Source organism: Populus alba, chromosome 16 (genome assembly GCF_005239225.2).
Source record: "Populus alba chromosome 16, ASM523922v2, whole genome shotgun sequence".
Taxonomy (NCBI): domain Eukaryota; kingdom Viridiplantae; phylum Streptophyta; class Magnoliopsida; order Malpighiales; family Salicaceae; genus Populus; species Populus alba.
This window is the reverse complement of record NC_133299.1, coordinates 15,422,587-15,447,244: the sequence shown is the minus strand read 5'-3', so window position 1 is coordinate 15,447,244 and position 24,658 is coordinate 15,422,587. Positions and strand designations below refer to the sequence as shown.

Below are 24,658 nucleotides of genomic sequence, written 5' to 3'. Positions count from 1 at the left end.
GGCAACCCAGCACACTGGTTCAGAAGATTAAAAGATAGAAGACTCGGAAAGCAAAAGAATTATACTGCAGGCATATGAACAATCACGTTTAGAGGCCACTCCTACATCCCTTCCATCATTTATAAATGTAAACTTAGCTTCTCTACAAAATTCACAGCTTAACGAGAAAACAGACTTGACCTTTGACATTGGGAAGAAACCCTAACCAAGAACCATTCAACCCAAGCTCATCATGTTTCCGGAGTTTACACACTTGATGAACACTAGTTCTTCTGCATGAGAAAACACCGCCTCTATAGGCATCAGCATTTACACCGTAATTCTTAGCTCAATAATTTAGCAAGGAGTATTTCACTCTCAAAACTATTCTGCCTTTCTCTACACCAAGCTTTCCACCTGTAACTAGCCAATGTCCTGGGGGGTCTTGTGGCCCTTTGCTCATCTCAGACATATCAACAAACTTTGCCAGCTTGTTCCCTGCAACGTTTTCTCTTGAGGCTGAACTTGAGTCACCAGAGTTAGTATTATTTACAGCCGGGACTTTCTTTGACTTGTCATTTGGCACGTGGTCCCACAAGGATCTTCGTATCGTGCAGCCCGGTAGCCTAGAATACAAAAGTTTCATGTATAAGACATTTCTTGAACCGAAATCCCACACTCCAAGCTGAGCCCCGGTGACAATGTAGACACAAGATTGGTCACCAATAAAGGTTTCAGGGTTCTCAACTGGAGCAGAGCTCACATGAGAGAAATTCTTCCATTTCACTGGTTCAAACCATCGACTATCCTGCTCCTCAGGTCCCAGCCACTTGGGAGCACCAATTGCAACTTGGGTGTCCCAGTATGGCAAAAGGATTTTTGGAAGAGATGCCAAGTGTTGAAGATGGATACGCAGGCGATTCTGCTTGGCTCCTTCCAAACATAACCGCAAACCTGTGACGGGCTTGCGCCCTACTGATACCTGCAGCCAATTTTAAGCAAAAATAAAAAACCAAGTTTTGTCAAGGCTAACCCTTTGCATTAGCTAGTCAAATTGTCTTTTGGTTCAATTATATAGTTACAACTGAAGAATCATGACTGCTTTACAGAGAATCCAATTAACAGTAATAAGTTGTTTGGTGGTAGAACACTCTCTACAAATCTCAGTTGCTACATATATTTTATGAGATACAACACCAGCGTTAAACCCTTCAACCCTGTTTCCCCCAAAAAATGTTAATAGTTGAGCCATCTTTCACTTCGGGTGAAAAGTATAGTAAGGTAAGAATGTATACCTGCTCCTGACTCACATAAAGCTTTTGCCCCATCATGCTGAACTGCAAAGAAGGGCAAACAGGTTCCTTTCTTTGGTGACCTGGAATACTGTCCTGTACAGGAGCCCAAATTCGAGGAATCTGGAACTCCAAAAAATATCTCAGCTCTTCAATCTGAGGTTTGTCTGGGCACAATTGTTGAAAAAATAAGTTTCACAGTTAAGAGTAGCACTACCTACTAGAAAAGGAGCACATAGGAGGGAAAGGATTCTAACTAGACAGTCATCTACTTGTCTTACATTCAAGATATAGAGCAATTGCACGACTCAGATGCTCCTTTCCAGGCACCCCAACAAGGAGATCTGCGATAGGAACAAAAGTCATCTCAATGACATCTGGAGATGACTCTACAGTTCTTGCCCATCGGATATGATTTTGCTCCAGATCATCTCCTCCCCTCCTGCGGAAAATGACGGTAACATCCTGCATATAGAAGAATAACAGAACAAATTTTTAGACCTTCCAATAAATTTATCGGAGCAAGTTCTAGAACATAAGCCTTACACATCATTTAACTGTATGTAAATAATCTATTGACAAAAAGAGAATGCAGACTGCATTCATGCAAATACAAGAGTTAGCCACCCGTGGCAACTTCTTAAATGCAATAAACTGAGATAGAATTGATCCTTTTTTTCCTGATAAAATCATGACAACAATAGCAAGAAAACGTTTTTGACAAAAACATCAAAACCCATTGTTAATTCATTCCAGATCCAAGTGATGCATACAGGAAAACATCGTTGCAATGGGATTGCTATGAAAAGGCAAAATCCAAACAAGGAACAAATATGGAAAATACTAGACATATTTGCAAGCAAACCTTTTCAAAGAAAAATGATAACAACATGAAATTCATTCCAATTTCAACTACTCAATAATAGAAAACATAGTTACGATACACAGAGCAAATTTAAAGAAGGAACTGGACTGGGAACTACAAGACCAACAGATGGAGTAAAACCTCGAATGCTCAGTTGTTGCATTTCGTTAACATGTTCAGGGAAATTATGTTTGGATGTAGATACTGTGCGTCGTCATATAAAGAAATCTTGTATTCATTAAAATGACAACAAAAGGCATCATAAAACAGTTCAACAAAGAGAACATTTAACATCAAAATTTCAGTGGGATAAAAGGGCAATTCTAAGGAAAGAATAGAAAAAAGATTGGCTTCTACTTACTTCTTTCCCAGTAAGATATGGCACACTAGTTGGCTGAGGGTATATCCCTTGGCTGTTAAATATACCTGAATCACCACCCTGCTAAATCAAGAATAATCTGGTATAAGTCACAGGTGATCAAGAAGTAAGGGCATGTTAACGAAGGTGGACAAAGAAATAAGGAAAAATCATGGGACTAGCCTTATCCTTGAGTTTCATTGGACCCGAGCTCATATGGCCCTCTGTGTCAGAGAACCTCTGATTTCCAATATCCTGCACGTAGTGTTTAATCTCCATGGTTGACAAAGGCGATGACTGGTGTTGTTTAACATATATCACATCCTTACCACCAATAGTTACAGAAGTGATAACATGCGTCCCAAAATTTTCAATGAAGCTGTCAAAAAAAGGATGCAGTTGTTATGGACAATATAAAGCTTTGATGCCAATATATTCCTTCAGAGAATTAAAAAATCACACCTTGCCAAGGATGGAGGATCCCAGAAAGTTGGCACGGCCCTTGTAACATTTTCATGCAGCACTAAGGGGGATCTCATAAGTTGGACCTTGGCAAGTGGGATATAATATCCATCCATCGAGAGGGTCTTTGTAGCTGCAGCATCAATATGCTTTGAACCGGTAAAACTAAATGCAGAATTGAAGCTACCAAGAGGAAGACCTCCTGATAGATTAGCCTTTTGATTAAAGTACTCCACCATCTGCATTATTTGTTGTGAGAAGTGCATTAGAACAACTACAGCAATTTCGTTCATTAAAACAGCTTGTATCAGTATTTCAAGAAGGGAAAATATAAAAAATGCTAGTTTAGCAGTCAGTTCTTAACACCAAGGAATTTTGGCTAGTGCTATTTCATCTCAAATTCTCAATCAATTTTAAGATTAAAAACAAAAAATCCTAGTCGAGCAACAGAGCTAATGTGTAAACTTGCAGTTTGCATTTTGAAACTCTGGACATCATTCACTGCTGTCACTCAAACACTCAAAGACGATTAAAGTCCTCTGGCAAGATACAATCCAAAAGTTCAAACATGGGTCTTGACCCATGCTCTCAAGCACAATAATTAAACACTACAAGAAAAAAAATCCAAGAAAGTATCAAATAACTAGGCTTGAGAAACATGCAACAACCCAGTGACAATAAATTGCAGAAGTAATGCAAGAGACAAGTTAAATTCTCCACCCACTTGGTACTGGTGGCAAAACCGAACCAATCCAATCCTAATCGGTGTCTTAAGCAACTAAATTGATCAATATCAATTCAAGCTATCTTCAATACACCCACTATAACCTAGTCCTCAAACCATGGATTCAAAATCAAAACAACGAAAAATCAAAAACCCACCTCATGAAAGGTGCAAACACCTGAACTCTGGCGGCCAATTGGGTCCAAAGAGTCCCTGATGTCCCTGGAAACATTAGGCAATAGAATCCCACCAGCTAACAAAAGATCTCTGGTATGTTCACCATCAATCTCCACCACTTTAGACCCAGCAACTCCTTTACAATACAACAACCTTTTATCATAGTTCACATCAAATCCTCTCCCAAGAGCTTGCACAGCGTTCATAGCTGTGTGCATTGCTGCAGCATTAACACTTCCTCTCTCTCCCATTTAAGCTAAATACCCAATTCTTTGACAATCATTTAGACCCTAAAAAATCTTATCTTTTCCTCCATTCCCTTGATGGGTTTTCCAAAAAAACCTGAAAGATCAAACTGCTATCTCAAAAACTTATAAAAACAGATTTTTCCTCCATTTCTTGCTTCTTCAATTGACAAAGATGAAGTCTTCAAAGAAATCCCATTGATCGGTATCTTCCTCTAGATCTTGAATCAATCCAAAGAAACCAGGCTCAAAATCTAATCTTGAATGCATCCACTAGCTAGTACTCAACTTTCTTTCTTTATCTCTCTCGGTATTGGTAAAAAATCTATTTTCTGGTTCCTAGTTTTTCTAGTTTCTACTATGTTTATCCTGTCATGTAAGAGATGAAAGCATTGACTTCAAGTCTTTAATTTTTATTGGAAATGTTTTCAATGTTAGCTAGCGTGTTGGTTTGCCTAAGAAATTGACTGCTAAAAATTCTTTTCATTCTGACATGTAACCATGTAGGTGGTAATTAATTATTGGAAAATTGAAAAAACGAAAAACGAAAAATAAAAATAAAATAGTTTTTTGTTACTAAATTGATTTTGATTTTATTTTATCTTGCTGAATTTATAAATAAAACACTTGATTTCTTTTAAATGATTATAAGATAATGATTTACGACCTTTTTTTTATCTATTTTTTATACAGTACTCTATTTAAAATCTTGATTCTAAATTGTTTAAATTATAAACTCATGCATATTTTAGAGAATTATTTTTCTATGCTAGCATATAGGTTATGCTCTTAACAGTTATAGATTTAAATGCATGGAGATTGAATTATTTTATATGACCGAGTCTTACTCAAGTTATTTATATTTAAATTCTGTTATTGAAGAAGATTTTATTTTATTTTTATATTTAAATCCAAATTAATAATGTGTGATGCAAATCCAATGCTGATGAAAGGATTACAGTCATTAGTGGAATGGATTTTTTTGCAATTTTTTTTTTGTTGACTTTGCCTTGATATTTTCTAGCTTCCACGTGGGAGTGATCGAATCCATGCCGTCTCCTTCTACAAACTCGGCCTTGTTTGGATTCGTTGATTATTGAACGTAGACTTGAATTCCAAGTTATTGAATTTTCAATCATCACTTTAATTATCCTAAAAGAAAATTCCAATTAGCACATCCTACACGGTTGATTTCACGTCTAGAGATTTAAATGATGATTTAACCATTTGATCGGGTAGGAGACATACCATCAATGCATTTTGCAATTGTCATCATCATCAATGTCTAACAACTATCCTCCACATATTTATGCTAATTGCATGAAAAGATTGCTTTTTTTTTTAATTATTTCCACAAAAATTTACAATAATTTAGATGTTCTGAAGTAAAAGTTTAAGAATGAGTTTATAATAAAGGAACTGATAAATATGGCCCAGCAGTTCAAATTTTATCGTGAACATCTTTCATTCTCATGATGTATTACATGTTTATTGAGCTTGCAAGATATTTAATAAATTTCAAAAATTAATTATGATACACACAAGCTGATACGGATATTCTAGACTTTTTTTTAAAAATGAGTTTACAAATACTTTTATGGTGTTTTGAAAAGTAAAAACAGATTTAAAAACAAGGTTTGGAATCCGAAAACCTTAGCCTTGATTTTTCGAGGAACCAGGAAGAAGAATAATCTGAGAAAAATCAAATGATATTTACATGAATTGGATGGATGTTGTTGTGATTCAATTTCAAACCCTTTTGGCTCGTTTTGATGTGTGGTGGTTGGGATTTGTTCTCCGCCCTCGCCTGTTGCCATCCACATGTCAAAAGCTGTAGCAAATGCAGTGGGACACGGTTTTACTTTTGATGTCGACAAAATCACGAAGAACTATTCAGCTGATTGCATCTCATGGAATCCAACAAAACACAAGGAAGGGGGGGATGATGGATCATGGACTGTACAAAAGGGGATGTCGCAGGAGATAAATCTTACTGAAACAATTCATGAGCTGCCAGAGGAATGGGCATGTATCTGTTCAGAGCAGGAAGAAGACGATGGATTCATTCCATATTGCCAGCCGAGTCATGGCCACTTGAGCAGAGCAATGGCATCTCCTATTTGGACCATGATGAAACAGTGACCTTTCAACCGGACAGTGAGTGCATTGCTGACCTTCATCGTTATCCTCCCCGCCTCTCAAAAATGGCAGCAGCCATCGCACAGCAGTCCAGCCAGCGTGCCCGTTCTGGGTGCGCACAGTTGCGTTACAGGCTAAGTAGATGAAGGCAATGTAGAGAATGGCAGGTCCATTTATGTGTCAGGGAGTCCAGGCGACATGGTCCATGGCTGATGCTTCACCGGCTAAAAGACAGCCCCGACTTTATAAGTTTTCCCTGTCACAATCAACCTCTGTATAGTTGTTTCGTCAGTAACTTTGTCAGTAAAGAAAAGATGTACATTATTGACAGAAATAATGGATAGCAGTAGGTCTTCGTGTGATGCGGAACGCCTGTCGACAAGTGCTAGTACAGGAGATTCTGCCATTATAATTTAATGATTTTTAAAAGTGTTTTTTTTTTAAAAAAATATAATAGAATATTATTTATTATATATATAAAAAAATCTAAAAATATTTAAAAAAAAAAAAAAGGTTTTCTCACCACACAAATATATAGATAAGCCAAACAAGTTTTCTAATTAAAACATGTATAATTTTTTATTTGACTTTCAGATCAACTGAGATTTGGTTGACGTGTTCTACATGTTCAGTTTTATAAAGAATCGGTTGGCTATAACAGCTAAGATGAAGATCATATTCAAATTCCATTATATTCAACTCGATTCAAAAATACTAAAAAAAAATTTAATTTAAAACAAAAAAAACTTCAAAATTCTTTAAAAACATGATTCAATCACACTTCCAAACCCAGCTGCAAACGCTACAAGACAGTTTGCATAAGCATGCTAACAACCTGCATTGAGGAAATCTGCAGGTCTTAGCAACCAGTGCTCCATATCACATACACCATACACAAATCCTGTCTGTTTTACCATGCCGGCAGCAAAGAATGAGGAAGCCACCATCTAGAATCGATCCTGCTTAATCTAAAAATAGTTCTTGGCAACTAACTGCAATTAGCGGCCAGATGAACCATCAGTGACTGCAGCTATTGCCGGAGTCGATAAGATCTTATAAATTCAAAGCTATTCTCCAGTAAGCATTTTGGCATACCACAAGAACTTGGTAAAATGCATGCCAGCATAAAATCTACAAGTAAATAATGAACCATGATCATTTAACTCGTTAGCTACTATTAATCTTTGCAGAATAGCATTGTAAATATCATAGTGGTTTCACCTCCGACTGTAAGTACCAAAACTGTGAAGCCAGATTGAAGTATGGAAACCATATTCGAAAAAGAAAAAACGATATGGACATAATTGCTAAACCCATGTATTTCCTTTACAAAAAGGTCCACAGACCATCTAAACAGTCTAATCGTCGTTTTATTTTCCGACCAAGTTTCCTCATTAAGTCATTTCTGTTCAGCATTTGTTTCAATCCTACACTAATCACCATCATCTAAGCAGTTAATAAAATTCTTCTATGACAGGACAAGTTTCTGTGAGCTGGTTCAAAAGGAAAAATTTTGAAAAATTTAGCCAGTCAATGAGTGTTCCTGGTCTTTTTAGCTGTGAATAGTTGGCGAAGGAAAGCAAACTTTCCTCTAGTGCGAGAAGAAAACTCGGTTATGGTGCCATTACTTGATGATGCTGCCTCATTGGTGTCAGATTCTGGTAAGGATGGTGTGGGTGAAGGTGGTGAGAGTGTGAAGAGAAATGCATTGAGCATCCGGATGATCTGGTTGAAGCTAGGCCTCAAGTTGGGGTCTTCAACCCAACATGACTGTATGATAAATGCGAGGTCAGGGGATACATCCTCTGGAAGAGCAGGCCTCTCTTGCTGTATCCATTAAAAACCAGGTTAGTTGTCTCCGAAAACAAATAAATACCGGGTTAGAAGATTTGATAGCAATAATGCAGAATAACATCTGCAAAGATGGTCCTAAAGTGGCACACATCACAAGTGCACAAGGAAAAAACAGCAGACTGCATTTGGATTGCCACTTGAAGTTGCCATCCAATATTAATATAACACACACACACAGACTTGTTTGCAATCAATTCTTCACCTTAAAAGCAGCAGCATAGGCAGCTTGCAAATTTGACATGCCTTCAAATGGCATGCGGTTGGTCAACAACTCCCATAACACAATTCCAAAGCTGTAGACATCAACTTTGTTATTGTAATGCTTCTTTTCTCCCTGACGCAGTGTCACGGTGCTGTACAACTGCAAAAGAGCTGTTAGAAAAACAGATGGAAAACTGAAAAGGATTTGTAACTTACAAGCAAATCAATATAATATTCTGAAGCAGAATGCTGATAACATATGATGAATGCAACCTAGCCATTCAACACCAGATATCAACTAAAACTACAGAGTAAAGAACCACACTGCTTATGAAAACCTCATGCTTCTATTTGTCAAGCAAATGTCAAAAACTGCGTTTATGCGATCCATCTGGAGCAACAAACAAATAAAATTGAGGAAACAAAATGAATAAAAAATAGCACTAAAGCATACAGTACATTTGTTGTTGAAGGGTGGTGAAATTCAGATTAAGATCTTCTATGTAGTTTCTCCGCATGTCACTCTTGATGAAAATCTACAAAATGATGAACTAATGGCAAAAAATGGAAGAGGAAAAGACTATTGATATAAAAGACACGTTCCCAACTATCAATATTGGTTTCTGTTGTTTTCCAATAGTCACATGACTGATGTGTAACCATCACCTCTGTTTTAACAGAAGAATATTGACGCACTACGGGGCTTCTTATGCTGCTAATATCAGGTGATATTAAACCAAAATCAAACTACATTAGCAAGAAGGCACAAACCTCAGGAGCCATCCAACGGTATGTTCCAGTTTCTGCAGTCATCATCTCAGTCACAGTTTCTTCTCTTGCAAGACCAAAATCTGCAAGCTTCACAGACTTATGGTTTGCCGTAAGCAACAGATTGTCTGCATCAGGAAAAAGGCTTTCCAATCATTTTGGTGGAAAGGGGTAGACAGTGATTATAAATTACTTGAGGTGTGCAATGTGGTCCAGGAAAACAACATTTTTTTTTACAGCACAAACAACATGAAAGTCACAAGCATCATTAACCCTGACTCAAGATGCAAAGGTCAATTACAGAACAATTTAGAAGACCTAAAAAGGAACTGGACTCAAATATCATGCCGTGCCAATGGCCTAATTGAATTACACGAAGAACAAAGTCATAAGACTAAAAAACAGCAATCAAGATGACATTATCCCAAAAATTTAAAATCAGAGACCTTAGTAGAATGTCACTTTCCCAATCGCAGAATCATAGAGGTGATAAATAAAGGTTGCATGATTCCAAATGCATGCTCTTTTTGATAAAAGGCTAGTGCAAGGCTTGATCATAGTAATATTCAAATGCATCTACATTATAATGCTAACCATAAATGAACTTTGAACTCTAAATTTTGACACCAACATAAACGTAAAAAAGTAAATCCTTGACCATATTCTTACAATACCTGGCTTAAGATCTCTGTGTATAATCCCATTAGCATGCAAACAATCCATAGCTCGCGCAACATCAAGAGCAAAATTTATGGCCACATAGAGGTCTAACTGTTTCGGACGAATACTAACCAAGTACTTCCGGAGTGACATCCCTGGTAACAACTCTGTAACAATCACCATAAATGGATCCTTACAAGCCCCAATAAACTGCAAAACCAACAAACAAAAGCACTGTCCTGACTGATACATACATACAAATTACATTACATTACCCAAAAATTAATCATAATCACACACTTTACCTTGACAAGATTCTCATGTTTAACTCGAGACATCATATTAACCTCTCTTGCAAACCGATCCTCAAGCGCAGCTCTTTCCTCCGGCGTGGTCCCTGGATGAAGAACCTTAATGGCCACAATCAGATCACCGTACCTAGAAACACACAAACAAACATTTTCAGCAATCACCTACTACGTAACTAACAATAACTAGAAATAGAAACTACTCTCTATTCAGTAACAATAACATTTTTTTTTTCTCAATAAAATAGGAACCTACACAATCTTTTATAAGGATTTAAAAAACAAAAATCAAGTTTCAGCTGTCATCAGCAACACTAACCTTCCTTTATAAACTTCACCATGGGCTCCTTCGCCGATTTTATTTCCGATAAACAACAATTTAGGGTCAATTAGCAGATTCTGATCAATAGAGCCGTTTTCCTCAACGGAAGTTCTCTGCTCGTAAATTTCCACCCCTCCTCTCCTTCTCTCGCAACTCATGTTGCTCAAAAGCTTCCAAAATTGTCAAACTATCCCTGAATTCCTCATTTCTTGAACAAAATATCTCTCTGTTTTTCCATATATATATTTTCTGATTTCACCTTTACCAAATTATACATCCAGAAATTTCTACACGGCAAGATTAGGTTAAAATTAATTAATTTTTCTTTCTTTTTAGCTTCGGGGAGAAGTAAAAGAACAGCTTGAAATCTTTTTCACAAAAAAAATGAGGAGAAGAGAAGAAGCGTCGTGAGATGGAGTGACGAAGGAGAGTTGGGCTCCGGCGATATTTTCCGACGGAGATGGTGATTTTCCGAGGCGATGAGGAGGGTTTGTTTGCTTGTTTACTAAAGTTTTTCAAAGTGGGAGGTGAGAGAGGAGGGAGAGAAAGAGGGGAAAAAGCAGCGAGAGAGGAGGGGGAGTGGGGAGGTATTCTTGAGAGAAATGTGAAGAACCACTGAGAGGAGAGCACGTGGAGAGCAAAGAAATCAGGCGCCTTTGAGGTAGGTCAGCACAGCAGCAATTCGGACGTTGTTGGTCCAGCAGCCGCTCAGATATGGTCGCAGTCACGTACTCGCAGGGACAAAACCAGGCCTATTCAGCTCGGCTTACTTCCTAACTTGGCTTGGCTCGCTGCATCAGCCAGTCGGGTCTCTTTCTTTTCCACATTTGTCTCGTGCTGATATAAAAGTTAAAACTACAAAATTAATTTATAATTTAGCCTCTTTATTTTTAGTGATTTTTTATGTTAATCCTGTTTTATTTATTACGTTTATATTTAGTACCTCCGTCCCTTCATCCTTGTATAATTAATTAATTAATTAATTAATTGGATCTTAACCATTAATAAAGCAGTCAAACTTTCTTCACCTAACAAAATAACTTGATTTAGAATGTCTTTTTTTAAAAAGCCATCTCCTGAGTAAGCTGTTTTCATAATAGAAGAGATATTTAGCGATAAGTTTCCGCTTGTTTAAAAAGATTATTATAAATAATTAAAATATGTTATTCTGTTGCCTTTTTATTCGTTAATTTCGAGAGGAGAAGGGAAAAAGAAAAGCAAAGTGATTTAAGTGAATAAATAAATGAATAAATCACTTGCTTTTCTGCTAGGGGATAAATTATAATGGAGAAAGTATGGGAGACTAGTGGATTTGGGACCGGAGAGTCTCCATCAATCTCAGTTCTAATGATCTATGATTTCCATTAACCATTCAATGGTGGCGTCCTCGTGGCCCTGTGTGTTTCCCGTCACCTTCTACACAGCAGACGACGGTGAAGCTCAAAAATACACACAGCAGGCCCGGAAAGCCGCCTAGCAAATGGGTTTCGTTTTTGTTTATCCTTTTCTATTCTTTTATTTTGATCTTCCAGAAGGGATTGTCGTAATTTGTTGTTTATTAGGAGATAGGTTTTGTTTGCTATTTAATTTATGATATTTTGATAATTAATATTTCTATTATGAATTTGATATATATATATATATATATATATAAGATATTAACTATTTTTAATGCCCTAAAGTTTCCTTTTGCTGTGACATGGAAAACTGTCACGAGTCACCGACTCACACAGCCCTTGAACTCCTCCTCCACTCTTTCCTTGATGAAGGCAGCACCAACCCTTTCCGCGTAAGTTTATTACAATTTGGTGCGATGTCGTAAAAGGCAAAGACGTGCAAATTTATAAGGATAGCTATAGACTGTTCTTTGTGCTTATGAAATCCATAGCCATGCTCAGAGAGTGGTTGGTATTGTGATTATTATTGTGGTTGTAATTTTAAAAAAGTTATTTTGTAAAAAAAAATTTAGTTGAAATTGATTTGGAAAAAAATATGTTTGATTAAAATTGTAGTTGAAATTGAAATTAAATAAAAAGTAGTTTAATGTGTTTGGTTAAAAAAATGTTTTTCAAATTGATGTTATAAAATAATTAAAAAATATTTTTAATTTAAATATTGTAGAATTTAACTACTATTATTATATCATGAAATAAATAATATTGATATCAAATATTTTTTATTATTCCATTAAAATATATATAATGTTATCACACACGAAATATATCCAACAATGACTATATTTTTCATGGTTTTCTTAAGCACGCAACAATAAAAACTGAATTTTTTTTTACGTCATCAAGCGATCTTCTTCTAATTTTTTGAATAAAACACAATTAAAATAAAAATAAAAGCTAATTTTTTTTTAACTAGGTCGGACCCGGCAAGAACATAATTGGAATTGCGATCAAATTCCACAAATGTTATGTCATCATGCGATATCCTTATAATTTATGTAGTGTTATTAAATAATATTAAATACTAATTTTTCGAGTAAAACTCAATTTTTTTTAAAAAAAATTACAATTTCATTACATTCAAAATTCATTCGACAAGAACTACAGTTTTCATGATTTTTTGAGCGTGCAATAAAATTAGGTAAAATATTATCATGAATAAAATTGAGATTACAGTACGAGTAAATTTAATTCACCTTAAACTAATTTTTTTTTAAAAAACAAAAAAATATATTGTTCACGTCCATATGGATAGTGCAAGTGAAATCACTTAACTGCACTGGTTTTTTAGAAGAAAAAAAAAACTAAACTTTTCATGTGAACAGTGCGAATGAATTAATTCACTCACACTGGTTTTTCAAATAAAAAAAAACTGATTTAAGTTTAGTGAACAGTGCAAGTGCAAGTGAATTAAAATTCACTTGCACTTTACAATGGCTCCACTGTACAGCTTCCTGCCCCATGAGAAGCAGCCAAATGCTACTTTTCCAAAACCTGTGGTCTCATCTTAATTTTTAATGGGTCCTACCAATGAAAAACATTTTTTTTTTCTTATCAAACAATATTATGTGTGGCTGGCTGGGTGAACCTCACCTGCAAACCATGTTACCAAACAAACACTTAGGAGATTCAAGCTCATGAGGTGGACCAAAGCTTGTTTTACATATTATTGTTTTTTAGTTTTAAAATGTTTTTAAAAAAAATTAATTTTTTTATATTTTTGTTTTAAATTAATATTTTTTTATGTTTTTAAATCATTTTAATGTACTAATATCAAATAATTTTTTTAAAAATAAAAAATTTTATTTTGATGTATTTTTTTTTTAAAAAAAATTAAAAATATAACTGCAATCACATTTTTAAAAGTTCAACGCATTGGTTAATATTAATGATTTTTTTTAAATTTTTATAAAAAATTGATATCATTTAAAAAATAATTAATTAAGCCTAGAAGGAAGTTTTTCGAATTGACCCATAAAAATTCAAAGCAGGCACGGTGCTTAAAACTAAGGAAGAAGAAGGGTTTTCAAAATAAAATAAAGGCAAACTGGCATTCCACGCTAATCCATTTGCCTTGGAATTTTTTGAAAGTTGGAGAAGTTTAAAAACTTTCTGACATCAAAGGGAGAAATAAAAAAGTTGGAAGTTAATGGTTATCACTTTGGTGGGTGTGCATAGCCCCATGATTTCCTCAGCTTTATCGGCTTCGCTAACAGTACGGATTGTTTTTAAATTTTTTTTTTATTTTAAAAAATATTCAAATAATTTTTAAAAAATTACTTATCAAAATAATTTTAAATTTTTTTTTTTAAAATCTTCCACGTAGACTACTCTTATTGCAAAGACCCATGTTGTGTCGTTTTAGCGAATTGGGAAACTCTCGGGTACGAACGGTACCTCCTCCTCCTCCTCCTCCTCCTCAGGCTCAGGCTTTCTTTCATTAAATGCTTTGTTTTGTGGAGCATGATTTCTTTATTTTGATAGACTGTTGGGCAGTGAGGAGTCAGTCATGGCGGAATTGCAGAGGAGTTGAGTTGTCAACCACATCTTCGAATTCGAAAACAAGTTAAAATGGATAAGATAAATTGATGATCGCAGAAGAACTGTCTGTTGCACAGGATTTCTTTGGAGTGATGCTATGAATTGCAAGTGTCCAAGCTAGAATTTGTTATCCTATGGGTATTTGGCTCTCTAGTTACCATTGGATGCTAAATAATATTTTCTTTAAAGAAAAAATAAATATATATAAACTTTTTAATTCTTTTTCTTAGCGTTTTTAAAAAGGTCAAAAAAACTTGATGGTTGGGTTGAACTTTCATTAATTTAATAATATAATAAAAAAAATAACAAAAAAAAAATAAATTAAATGGGTCAATATATGAAACTTGTGACATGGCATTTAATATTGAGATAATCTCATATAACGATGAAATAAAAAAATAAATTGTAAAAAAAAGAATCTAAGTAAATCCGGTCTAATCTTTTAAACCTATCACTCGAAAGGTTAACAAAATTCTGATAAATAAAATATTGAAGGAAAGAAATCGATAATGAAAGTTCCAATAAAAAAAAACTAAAAAAATAAAAAGTTATTGAAAGAATAAGAGCTAAATCTGACAAAAATAAAATGAAATAAATATTGAGAGATACAATTAAAAAAATAAATTAATTAAAAGAATGATATAAGATATTGAGGAATGTAATTGAAAGGATAATTTAATTAAGAAAATAATTAAATCAAAACTTAAAACTCAAAAGAATGAGAATTAAATTTCAAAGATAAAAAAATCAAATGAGAGCTAAAATGAAAAGGATTTCAAATTTTATGGGTTATTTAAAATAAAATAAGTAACGATAAAAAATAATAAGGATCAAATTTAAAAAAAAAAAAATCAAAGAGTTGCTTTGAAAATATGGCAAGAAAGACACTAAAACTAAGGAAAACTTGATATTTTTTTTTTGCCACATGAACTGTTCAATAATAAAGGTGATGTCGTGAGGATTAAAACACTGTCATAGAAGTTGAGTTTGATTATTAAATGATTATGTATACGCCATCCGATTAATGTAAGAGCACCCCCGCATGTCCATTTAAATGTCAATATATATATATGCGTCTAAATACTAAAGTGCTCCTAATCAGCCTTTGTGATTATTAAAAAAATAAACAAGTGAAAAAAAAACCTATTTTTTAAAAAACTTAAAGCTGAGTTTTGCTTTGAGTTCTATCTTGAAATCTTAATTAAAAAAATATATAATTTATAATTTTTTTTAAAACCGGTATCACAAAAATACCCCAATGTTAAATACACACTTATTGTTGATAGTATTAAGTATAGATCTACGAGCACTAATAACTATCCAATAAAATATATTATTTTAAATAAGAACTTGCTCTGAAGACATACTTATATGTTTTTTTTTAAAGCCTACAAAATACTTTTTTCTTTATTATTCATATATTTCGAATTTTCGAAATTATTTGTGATTTATTTTTTTATATTTTGTCCTCGTGTCTAAGGACCACTTAAGCTACTTTTAGCCTTTGAGCCTTGGATAATCCATAATTTCCTACGGCTTGTGAAGAAATCAGTATTGAAATAAGTGTACACTTTACAATAACGAGGTAGCTCCTCTAACAAAGTTTTCTAGATAAAGAACTTAAAAATCCTTCTTGTAGCATTGGTCAACAGACAAAATCATGAAAGAAATATACGATTGCCTCAGCAAGTAGTTAGGCCATATTTTTCATGTAGCTCTCATGGCCGTCTGCTTTATCATACCAACCCTATAAAAAGAAAGAAAGAAAAAAAAACAATTAAGCAACGTCAATGCCTTGCTCCATGAATAATGACTTTTAGCCATAGTTTTAAAATCTTATACATTATAATGTCTGGGTCACGGTCATAAGAGTTTTTTCGGATTGATATTAATTTTTTTAAAAAAATTAAAATAATATTTTTTAATAAATTTCATTGCTTTTTTTACCCTAATAATTTATTTATTTTTATCTCGGTAATTAAAGGGTTAACATTAGTAATTAACTAATAAGATGAGAAGTTATATTATCATAATAGAGATTAAATTACTTTAGTTTTCTCTTGCGATGAAATATATTATTAATTTTTAAATTTAAGTTCGAATTCTTCTCTTAAAAAAAAAAAAATACAACTCTTGAATGCATTTTTCTTTGTTTGGGAGAGTGAGGGGAGTTTGGGGAGAGGAAAATGGAAACAATACTTTTCCACCATGGCCCCCCGGAAGCTATCTCTCCATTTCGAAGAGAAAGAGGGTGGAAGGTTTATTCAAATGACAATTTTGAATTTTGACAGAAGTTGTATTTTAATATTATTATTTTTAAAAAAATATATTTTTTATTTTTAATATTAACACTGTAAAATGATAAAAAAAAATTAATATTAAAAAATTCAAAAAAAATTTAAAAAGCACGGTTGTTGGACCACCAAAACAACACTTGTCCTCTCATTCTGTATTATTTAAATTAGTTTTCTCCTTGGTGCTCAGATAATCAACGCTAATTCCACAACCAATAATCTACAAGTATTCATCTCTGCTATATTAATTAAACTGCAATAATCTAAAGCACAATAGTATCAATTTTGGAGTACGCGTAAGAGATTATAATATTTTGGAGTACGTATCAATTAAACTGTTATATATATATATATATATATATATGGATCAGCCGGCTCTCTATGAAGATCTTGATTATACCGAAATTAAATGTAGAAAATGTTGTTCCAAGTCTTCTCTGTTTAAGTTTTTGTACATTATTTTTTATAAAAAACAATTTAAGATTTTTAACTTTAAGAATTTGAACAAGGATAGATAAACAAGAAAGAAAGAGAGAAAAAACATTAGCTTTTTCGACCTTGCTCTTTCCCACTCCATCGATCTCACAATATATAAGAATGAATTAAGTTGTCAAAAACCATATGCCATAAAATATGATTATAATTTTGTTTATTTAATCCAGTTACGTGGAACCCATCAAAGTAATGATTCCTTTCATAAATCATTGATGGCCCCCATCATCACCCTATAAAATGGCACGACTCCATTGATGATATCTTCTAGTTGCTTCAATAATGCATAGATGACGATGTTTCATGTCTCTCTCTACAGACAAACCCTTTGATGGACTCCTGGTGGTGGGAGCTGGGGATGGGATAAGGTAGTTATTTTCTGGTATCTTCCAAACTGACCAAAGACAAGAGACTTTGGGTGGTTTGTGTTGTGTTGGGGTCTCTTCGAGTGGACGCCATGTCGGCAGCCATCCTTCTTTCCTTCCTTTTCCTTACTGTTCGTGTATTATTTTTTTTGCAGGAGAATTATTTATATAATATTAAAATACTCTTGACTGCTACTGCATACCTAACCTCAAGACGTGACAATTTCATCAGCTATCAGCGGGGAAAACGTGAACAATTTTTTAATATTTTCCATGGATACATCCAAATCAGTCCCCAACCTATATAAATGTTAATAGATCAGTCCCCAACCTTCGAAATCTTGTTAATTACCTTAGCTTATCCCTATAAATCTTTTGAAATTTAAGATTTTATTTTTGTTACGAGAACATTTCATGCATGTTAATTAATTACAAAAAAATCAAAATAGAACTACTATATCATACAGTTGTGATTCTCAATTTATATTTTTCTTAATTACCCATATACTTGCAGATAGAAAATCTCTATGAATCAACTATACGATAAGAAAACTGATGGGGATGAACTTGTTAGATCAAATAAAGTACAGAGAGAGTTGAGCAAGATCTTGGATTTGGAGGGCTGAAATCTTGGTGAGCATACAATTGAGTATTGATTTGTAGTCATCCCTTTTGTTTTTTTTGTGACATGGTCAATAAAACATCAAGTTGCCATGGGTCCAAGAAAATCATAGAGGTTCGAGGACAGTGATGGGAAGCCATGGTCAATGGCTATAAAACTGTCAATGCTACAAACTATGGGGATGAAAGTCACCTACCTGGGTTTCACGTGCTTCGAACCAACTTGTTTCCCTTGAGGAATTCTGGTCGAGTGGCTTGTTTTTTTTGGGAGATTAATGGGAAGAAAAAGACAGAATTTGGGGAGCATTAATTGTAGGGTTTGAAGATTAATTTGTTTTTGTTAGAAAGCCAGCAACTCATGTTCCATTTTGTTTCTTTAACTTTTGGAAATCCCATTTTAATAATTCCTATTTGCACGAAATTGATAAATTATATTATATTCAGATCATTTTATGTATTCAATTGTAACTTTATTATACTTAGACAACTTGGTTTAGTTGAAATTAGTTCTCAATACATATCCACTTGCTATATATATATATATATATATATATATATAGTTATATGATAATGTAAATCTTTAGTGATCAATTTATGTAATTTGAATTAGTGATTTTTAAAGAATAAATTCAAGATCTTACTAGTTAAGTTATACCCCTTATAATATATCCACTTATTATATTAAAGTTTATGAAGATGGAAAATACAAAGTTGCCTAGTTTTGATTTAATAAAAAAATCTTAAATTTCTATAAGGTCTGACCTTCTATGGAAGTTTTTTCATAACTTTTACACATTTGACATATTATTTTAATAATATTTATAGATAATCTCGATTTTGGCTCTAAATTATTTTGTTTTATAATATTCATCCTTAAACTTACAGGAATATTTAATTAAAAACTTTCATCCAATTCCTAAAATTTTCATTCGTATTTCTATCTGAATGGTACTTTTTTTTTTAGTTAAAAACAATAATATTTCATAACTTTTTCACATTTAACATATTATTTTAATAATATTTATAGACAATCTCGATTTTGACTCTAAATTATTTTGTTTTATAATATTCATCCTTAAACTTTCAGGAATCTTCAATTAAAAACTTTCATCCAATTCCTAAAATTTTCATTCGTATTTCTATCTGAATTGTACTTTAGATTTTTTCATTAAGTTATTTTCTAATTGATATATCAAAATGATAAAGAGGAAAAATGATAAAAAGAAAATTAGTTTGAAGGTAAATCAACACTATATCCAAGAATTTGGGGGGATATATGAGATTTTTTTGTTATAAGTGTAATATCCCTTAATTTCTTAATCGACGTAGGATTGAGCATCATCAACTTCAGCCTGCAATTATTTATTAACAAACCATGTGATTAGCATTAATTTAGTTCAACAATGAATTTTTTTTATAATGAAAAATCGAGTTTTTAATTGTTCATAAAGATAATCAAATTTAAAGATTTTGTACAAATTTAGTTTGTTCAATTAATTAAAAATTTGGTATATTAATGGATCAAATCGAAGTTCCGGTGGATCATTTCTCGGTTTGACAAAGGCCAATGCTTCTGTGAATCAGCACATTTGCAACATTTTGACTGTTTAGGCTAAAATTACTTCACATTCACTACGGCTGTACAACTTTAAATCTAGAAAATTAGATAGACAAACCAAACCAGGTCAAATGACTAGTTAAATCAATCTTGTTTTTATAGTCTAGTTATATTGACTCGGCATACAATCCTTAATCTAGATTGGATATCAAAAAAATAATCGAACTATTCAAAACTCAATTTGATTTTTTTTTTAATTTTTTAAAAATATTTATTGATCCGGGCCAATTTATTTGACCAATAACCCGAGCTAAATATAATAGAGTATAGGAGTTTGATGAAATGTGCTAAATAAGCATCTTGTTGTATATTTAAAAAGAACTAAAACTCTTGGGAAAAAAAATGTAGCTCCAAATCCATTTTTATGTTTCAATGAAGCTGTATAAAGTGTTTTTGCCTCTTAATCCATAAAACTTTAAACAAGCTCTTAAAGGCATTGAGATATTTTATTATTGTTCATTTGTCATTATCAAATAACACAAGAATAAATAAGTAGTTTTCCATCTTGATTACACGTTGAAACAACCCAAATATTCCTGGAAGCAAAAAAATTAAACCTAGCATCAAGTGGTTTTTTTGTATTTTTACAACGGTTTTTTTGGCTATTATAATTTAAGCTAAATGACACTTTAATATTTGCACAAATATAATAAATAATACAGAATTATCATGCATAGTGAATATATGAAAACACTCTTTAAATAAAAAAAAAATTAAACCTGAGGTCAAGGGGTATTTTCAACTTTTCATAACTTTTTTTTTTTTTGTAATTATAAAGTTACCTTAGAGGCAATTCCGTATTTGGCTAAAAAACGGTGGCCTCACGTGTATGACACTTGAGGGGTGTGGGAGGCATCCTTGCCCTTTGGACGGTGCATGAGATGTCACCCAATATTTAAAAATGTCATTCAATCGTGTCGTTAGAAGCGCCTCTATGTTCTTTTCATATTGGTGTGACACATGTCGTTGTTGGCATTTCAACTTCAACTCTTATTTTTATTTTTTTGGCTCTTTCGTATAAGTTTTATTTATTTTTAATTTTATCATTTAATCCTAATTTATAAAATATTATATTTTCTAATGTGGTTCTCATTATTTAGATTTTTAGTTTTTTTTCTTTGGCTCCATTATAAGAGTTTTTTTTCAATTTCATCATTCAATTCATATTGATGGTATCATATTTTTTAATATGATCCTCATTATTTTGATTTCTAATTTTTTTTATTGACCTTTTTGTAAAAGTTATTATTCTTTTTAATTTTTCAATTCAATTATAACATTGTTTTTATTTTTTATGTCAATTTTAATCCTCATTATTTTTAGTTTTTTTTTTGTTCTTTAACTAAATTGATTTTTTTTTTTCAATTTCACCCTTCAATTAAATATAAAATTTATTTGTATTTTAATTTTCATTCTTATTTTTTTAATTGCTATTTTTTAAAAATCATTATATATATATATATATATTTAATTTCATCATTTAATATTTTATTTATTAGAAATTAGACTTTATTATTTTTTCAGATTAGATGCTTCAAATCTAATAACTAAAATTATAGGTGTGAAAAGGATTGTATTATGATTGAGTTAAGTGTTTTTAGGATTGTATTTTTCCACGTACCAAACTATGTTCTTCAAGATCCCCAGAGAACTTTCGACTTTGTCAAGTTTTGTTTGTCTGGCATTTTATGATTATTTTTCTTATGAATTTAAATGGATTGAAATTCATGGAATCTTTTTCGTGGGGTTGAGCTCATTGTGTGTTTTTTTTGTTAGCTTTCGGTCCAGTACGCAGAACATAACTCATTACTACATTAAACTTGAAAACATAATCTGGGCCCCTCGATGTAGGCCGTAGGCCGATGTGGTCCAAATAAGATGTCGTGCCATGACGTGTCGTTAGTTAAAGGAAGTGACCGGAGCTCCCAAATACAAATGATCTGTCTCCTAAAAGAGGACCGGAAGTTCGGGACACTCTGCCACTATGAACGGTCGGAATTCGAAGACGAGTACAGATCCAAGGCAGTCAATTTCACGCTAATAATATTTGCTTTATCGTAATTTCCTAGATCTGAACTTATAATCAGCTAATGTATGTGAACATGGTTAACAGACTTGCCTGAGGATTGTAATACTAAAATTTGCACCTTTCTTCTTTACATTTGACAAAATGGTTTTGGAGCAATTAAAGGAGTTTTGGGTATCATTCACTGTTCTGTTTTCTGTTTTTGTTTTCAAAACCTCGAGGCTTTTTCCCTTGTTCGTTTGGACCATGAATGTGGCATACGATAGGGAATTCGTGGAATCTAGCAGCTGTAGGTTTCTGCTTTTACATGTACAAATGTATCAGTTAAGAAGTAAATGATGTTCCTGTTTCTAAGACATGATTCAAGATATCATTCAATCAATTTTAACAGAGTAGTTCTTTGTTTTTCTCCAGTATCAAAAACATGGATCACCCTGCAGTGGTTTCTGAACACAATAATATGTTCTTAGCTCATTTTGTATGTTATAATCTAGCCTGACTCTCTTTGTTAATTAGATGTTGCCTGTTCACCAACATGATTTCGGGGAATCAATTAACAGTTGCAAGCAGTCCTGTTTCCAAATCATCCCCCATCTCGTCGTCGTCGGCGTCATTATTATCATCTTCCATAGCTGCAGTTAGCTCCTCAGCCCTTTTAGCCTGGTGCCTCCAATCTGTATGAGCCACAGTATACAGCATCATGCACAGACAGCAAATCTGTGCTGCTAGTAGCCCAAACCATAGCCCCGGAAAACCAATTTTACATTTGAAAGTTAGGAGAATTGCAGCCGGCAATCCGACCAAGTAGAAGGAGTATAGGTTTATTCGTGCGCCATCTTTAGGACGGGCAGTGCCTGTTAGAACTCCGCAGGCAGCTGTTTGCGGAGAGTTGGCAAGCTCACATAACCCGAGTAGTGGAAGTCCGGTTGAGATCAAGTCAAGAATCTGTGGCTCGTCGGTGTACAGCTTCCCCCACACTGATCTCAGGGCTGCTGTGATAACAGATGCAGACAGGCCGAATGTGAACGCGAGACAGATACCGATTATTGTCGTCCATCGCGCACGAGACGGTTGTCCGGCGCCCAATGCTTGGCCAACTCGCGTAGATACACCGATGCTCAGGGAATATGGAAACGAGTAGATTATACCCGCTGTTTGAATGAGGATGCCTGTAGCTGCCACACTTGCTTTCGGGTTGCGGAGTAAGCCACAAAGAAACAGCATGATCTCATACCACCACCACTCCAAGCATACAGAGATGACACTAGGTACTGCTAGTGATAGCAATGGCCACCAGCTGTGGAAGATCGAGAGAGCTGTAACCCCATGCCAAGGTTTCAATGGTTTTTTAGAAACTGTGACATAAATCATCAACCCTAAGTTTAAATTTAACGTGTTACAAGCAAGGGCCAATCCAACCCCTTTTACCCCCATCTTCAAGTATATTACCAAAAAGTAGTTGATCGGAGCGTGGAGGATCAATGCAACTACTGCGGCTACAGTAAGAGGAGCTGTCAAACCTTGAGTTCTAAGGAAGGATCTCATAGGGTGAAGAACAGCTTGACCTATTAATTCAGGAATGCAGGAGGACAGATAAATTTTCGCAACACGAGTGATATCTGGATCCTGACCTAGGCGTATAAAGACTGGTTCCACATTTAGCCATAACAAGGAGATGGGAATACAAACAAGAATCAGAAGACAGAGAGTTCTCAGGTAGGTCTGGCCAAGAACTGACCATCTCTTGGCCCCATACGCTTGTCCACAGATAGGGTCCATTCCCATGGCTAAGCCTTTCAGCACCGAGAGGCCAGTGATGTTTGCAAACCCAAGTGCCAGCGACCCTCCTGCTAACTCATTTTTGCCAAGATGACCCAAGAAGAGCATAGATATAATGGACCTTGAGAAAATAAGCAGAGTCGTCATTATTATAGGGCATGCTATCTTGGCTAGAGACACCACCTCTTCTCCCACCTGCATAGAATCCATGCATAATGTTGTGTATAATATGATTAAATCTATATCACTGAAAACTGAATGAAGTATGGATGGTCAACATATATATATTTACTAGGTGTTTGAGATTGGGATAGAATGTTATTTTTCAAAATGTTTTTTGATTAGAAATATATAAAAATAATGTTTTTTTTTTAATTTATTTTTGAATATCAGTACACATCAAAATAATCTAAAAATACTAAAAAAATTAAAATTTAATTAACTAATAACATATCTTATATATCAATTAATATTCTAATCAATCAAGTGGATTTGAAGATTAAATGACAAGGACCCAAAAAAAAAAGTAACGAGCCATTTGACAATATAAAATTGGTGGAATTTCTACTTCTTGTCCATAAAGCATGTAAGCTAGCTGCATTAAAGGTAACTTAGTGTCCCTTATAAAGTGCATGCCTCAATTATGCAACCTTACCCCAAATTATTTTTTCTTAAAAAAAAAAAATTTTGTGTTATGAAATATGAATTAAATAACATAGTTAAGCATATTTTTCATAATAAAGCTTCGATTGAACTTTCCATTATAAAATCTTTTATGTTACTTTTTATAGTCTTACTTGCAATATCATAAGAACTGTGTAATGATGAAAAGTGTGATTAAGGAATTTCTTTCCACATAGGATATTAAATATAAAAATAAATGAATTTTAGGGATAAGAGAAAGCTATGATATTATGTTGTTCAAAACCCATAAAAATTTAATTAAAAAAAAAAGTAGAAGCTACTTTTGACATGGCTTAAAACAAAATCAAATGAATAAAGAGAGGGGGATATCAGCAAAGTTGTTCAATGTCATTTTTCTTGAGATTTAGGGTAGTCCATTGGTCATGGTTTCTTTAAAAGTAAAAAAAATAAAATTATACATTATTTCATA

At 33.5% G+C, this 24,658-nt stretch overlaps 3 protein-coding genes across 3 annotated transcripts; all 3 read right to left on the bottom strand.

The window, feature by feature from the left end:
• Positions 1–43: 43 nt before the first annotated feature.
• On the bottom strand, positions 44–4,525 carry LOC118035612 (MACPF domain-containing protein CAD1). Its single transcript, XM_035041215.2, has 7 exons — positions 3,839–4,525; positions 2,957–3,195; positions 2,678–2,873; positions 2,498–2,575; positions 1,553–1,736; positions 1,275–1,438; positions 44–961 (listed from the first exon to the last, which is right to left on the bottom strand). The coding sequence occupies exons 1-7, from the start codon at positions 4,106–4,108 to the stop codon at positions 329–331; spliced, it is 1,764 nt and encodes a 587-aa protein (XP_034897106.1). The 5' UTR covers positions 4,109–4,525; the 3' UTR covers positions 44–328.
• Positions 4,526–7,398: 2,873 nt separating this feature from the next.
• LOC118035614 (serine/threonine-protein kinase STY13) lies at positions 7,399–10,968 on the bottom strand. Its single transcript, XM_035041217.2, has 6 exons — positions 10,352–10,968; positions 10,030–10,162; positions 9,739–9,934; positions 9,068–9,192; positions 8,298–8,456; positions 7,399–8,068 (listed from the first exon to the last, which is right to left on the bottom strand). The coding sequence occupies exons 1-6, from the start codon at positions 10,510–10,512 to the stop codon at positions 7,772–7,774; spliced, it is 1,071 nt and encodes a 356-aa protein (XP_034897108.1). The 5' UTR covers positions 10,513–10,968; the 3' UTR covers positions 7,399–7,771.
• Positions 10,969–22,090: 11,122 nt separating this feature from the next.
• LOC118035615 (protein DETOXIFICATION 53) lies at positions 22,091–23,831 on the bottom strand. The gene has a single exon (XM_035041219.2). It carries the CDS (start codon positions 23,752–23,754, stop codon positions 22,315–22,317), a length of 1,440 nt encoding a protein of 479 aa, XP_034897110.1. The 5' UTR covers positions 23,755–23,831; the 3' UTR covers positions 22,091–22,314.
• Between the last annotated feature and the right edge of the window lie 827 nt (positions 23,832–24,658).

Bases quoted from the DNA above. Each gene is read 5' to 3' on its own strand.
- LOC118035612 (XM_035041215.2), bottom strand. From the start codon at position 4,108: ATGGGAGAGAGAGGAAGTGTTAATGCTGCAGCAATGCACACAGCTATG. The intron at 2,576-2,677 runs GCTAGTCCCATG...TTGATTTAGCAG, and splicing joins CAATGAAACTCAAGGATAAG to GGTGGTGATTCAGGTATATT. The intron at 1,439-1,552 runs GTAAGACAAGTA...AATTGTGCCCAG, and splicing joins AATTGCTCTATATCTTGAAT to ACAAACCTCAGATTGAAGAG.
- LOC118035614 (XM_035041217.2), bottom strand. From the start codon at position 10,512: ATGAGTTGCGAGAGAAGGAGAGGAGGGGTGGAAATTTACGAGCAGAGA. The intron at 10,163-10,351 runs GTTAGTGTTGCT...GTGTGTTTCTAG, and splicing joins GGTGAAGTTTATAAAGGAAG to GTACGGTGATCTGATTGTGG. The intron at 9,193-9,738 runs GTATTGTAAGAA...TTCCTGATGCAG, and splicing joins ACACAGAGATCTTAAGCCAG to ACAATCTGTTGCTTACGGCA.
- LOC118035615 (XM_035041219.2), bottom strand. From the start codon at position 23,754: ATGGATTCTATGCAGGTGGGAGAAGAGGTGGTGTCTCTAGCCAAGATA.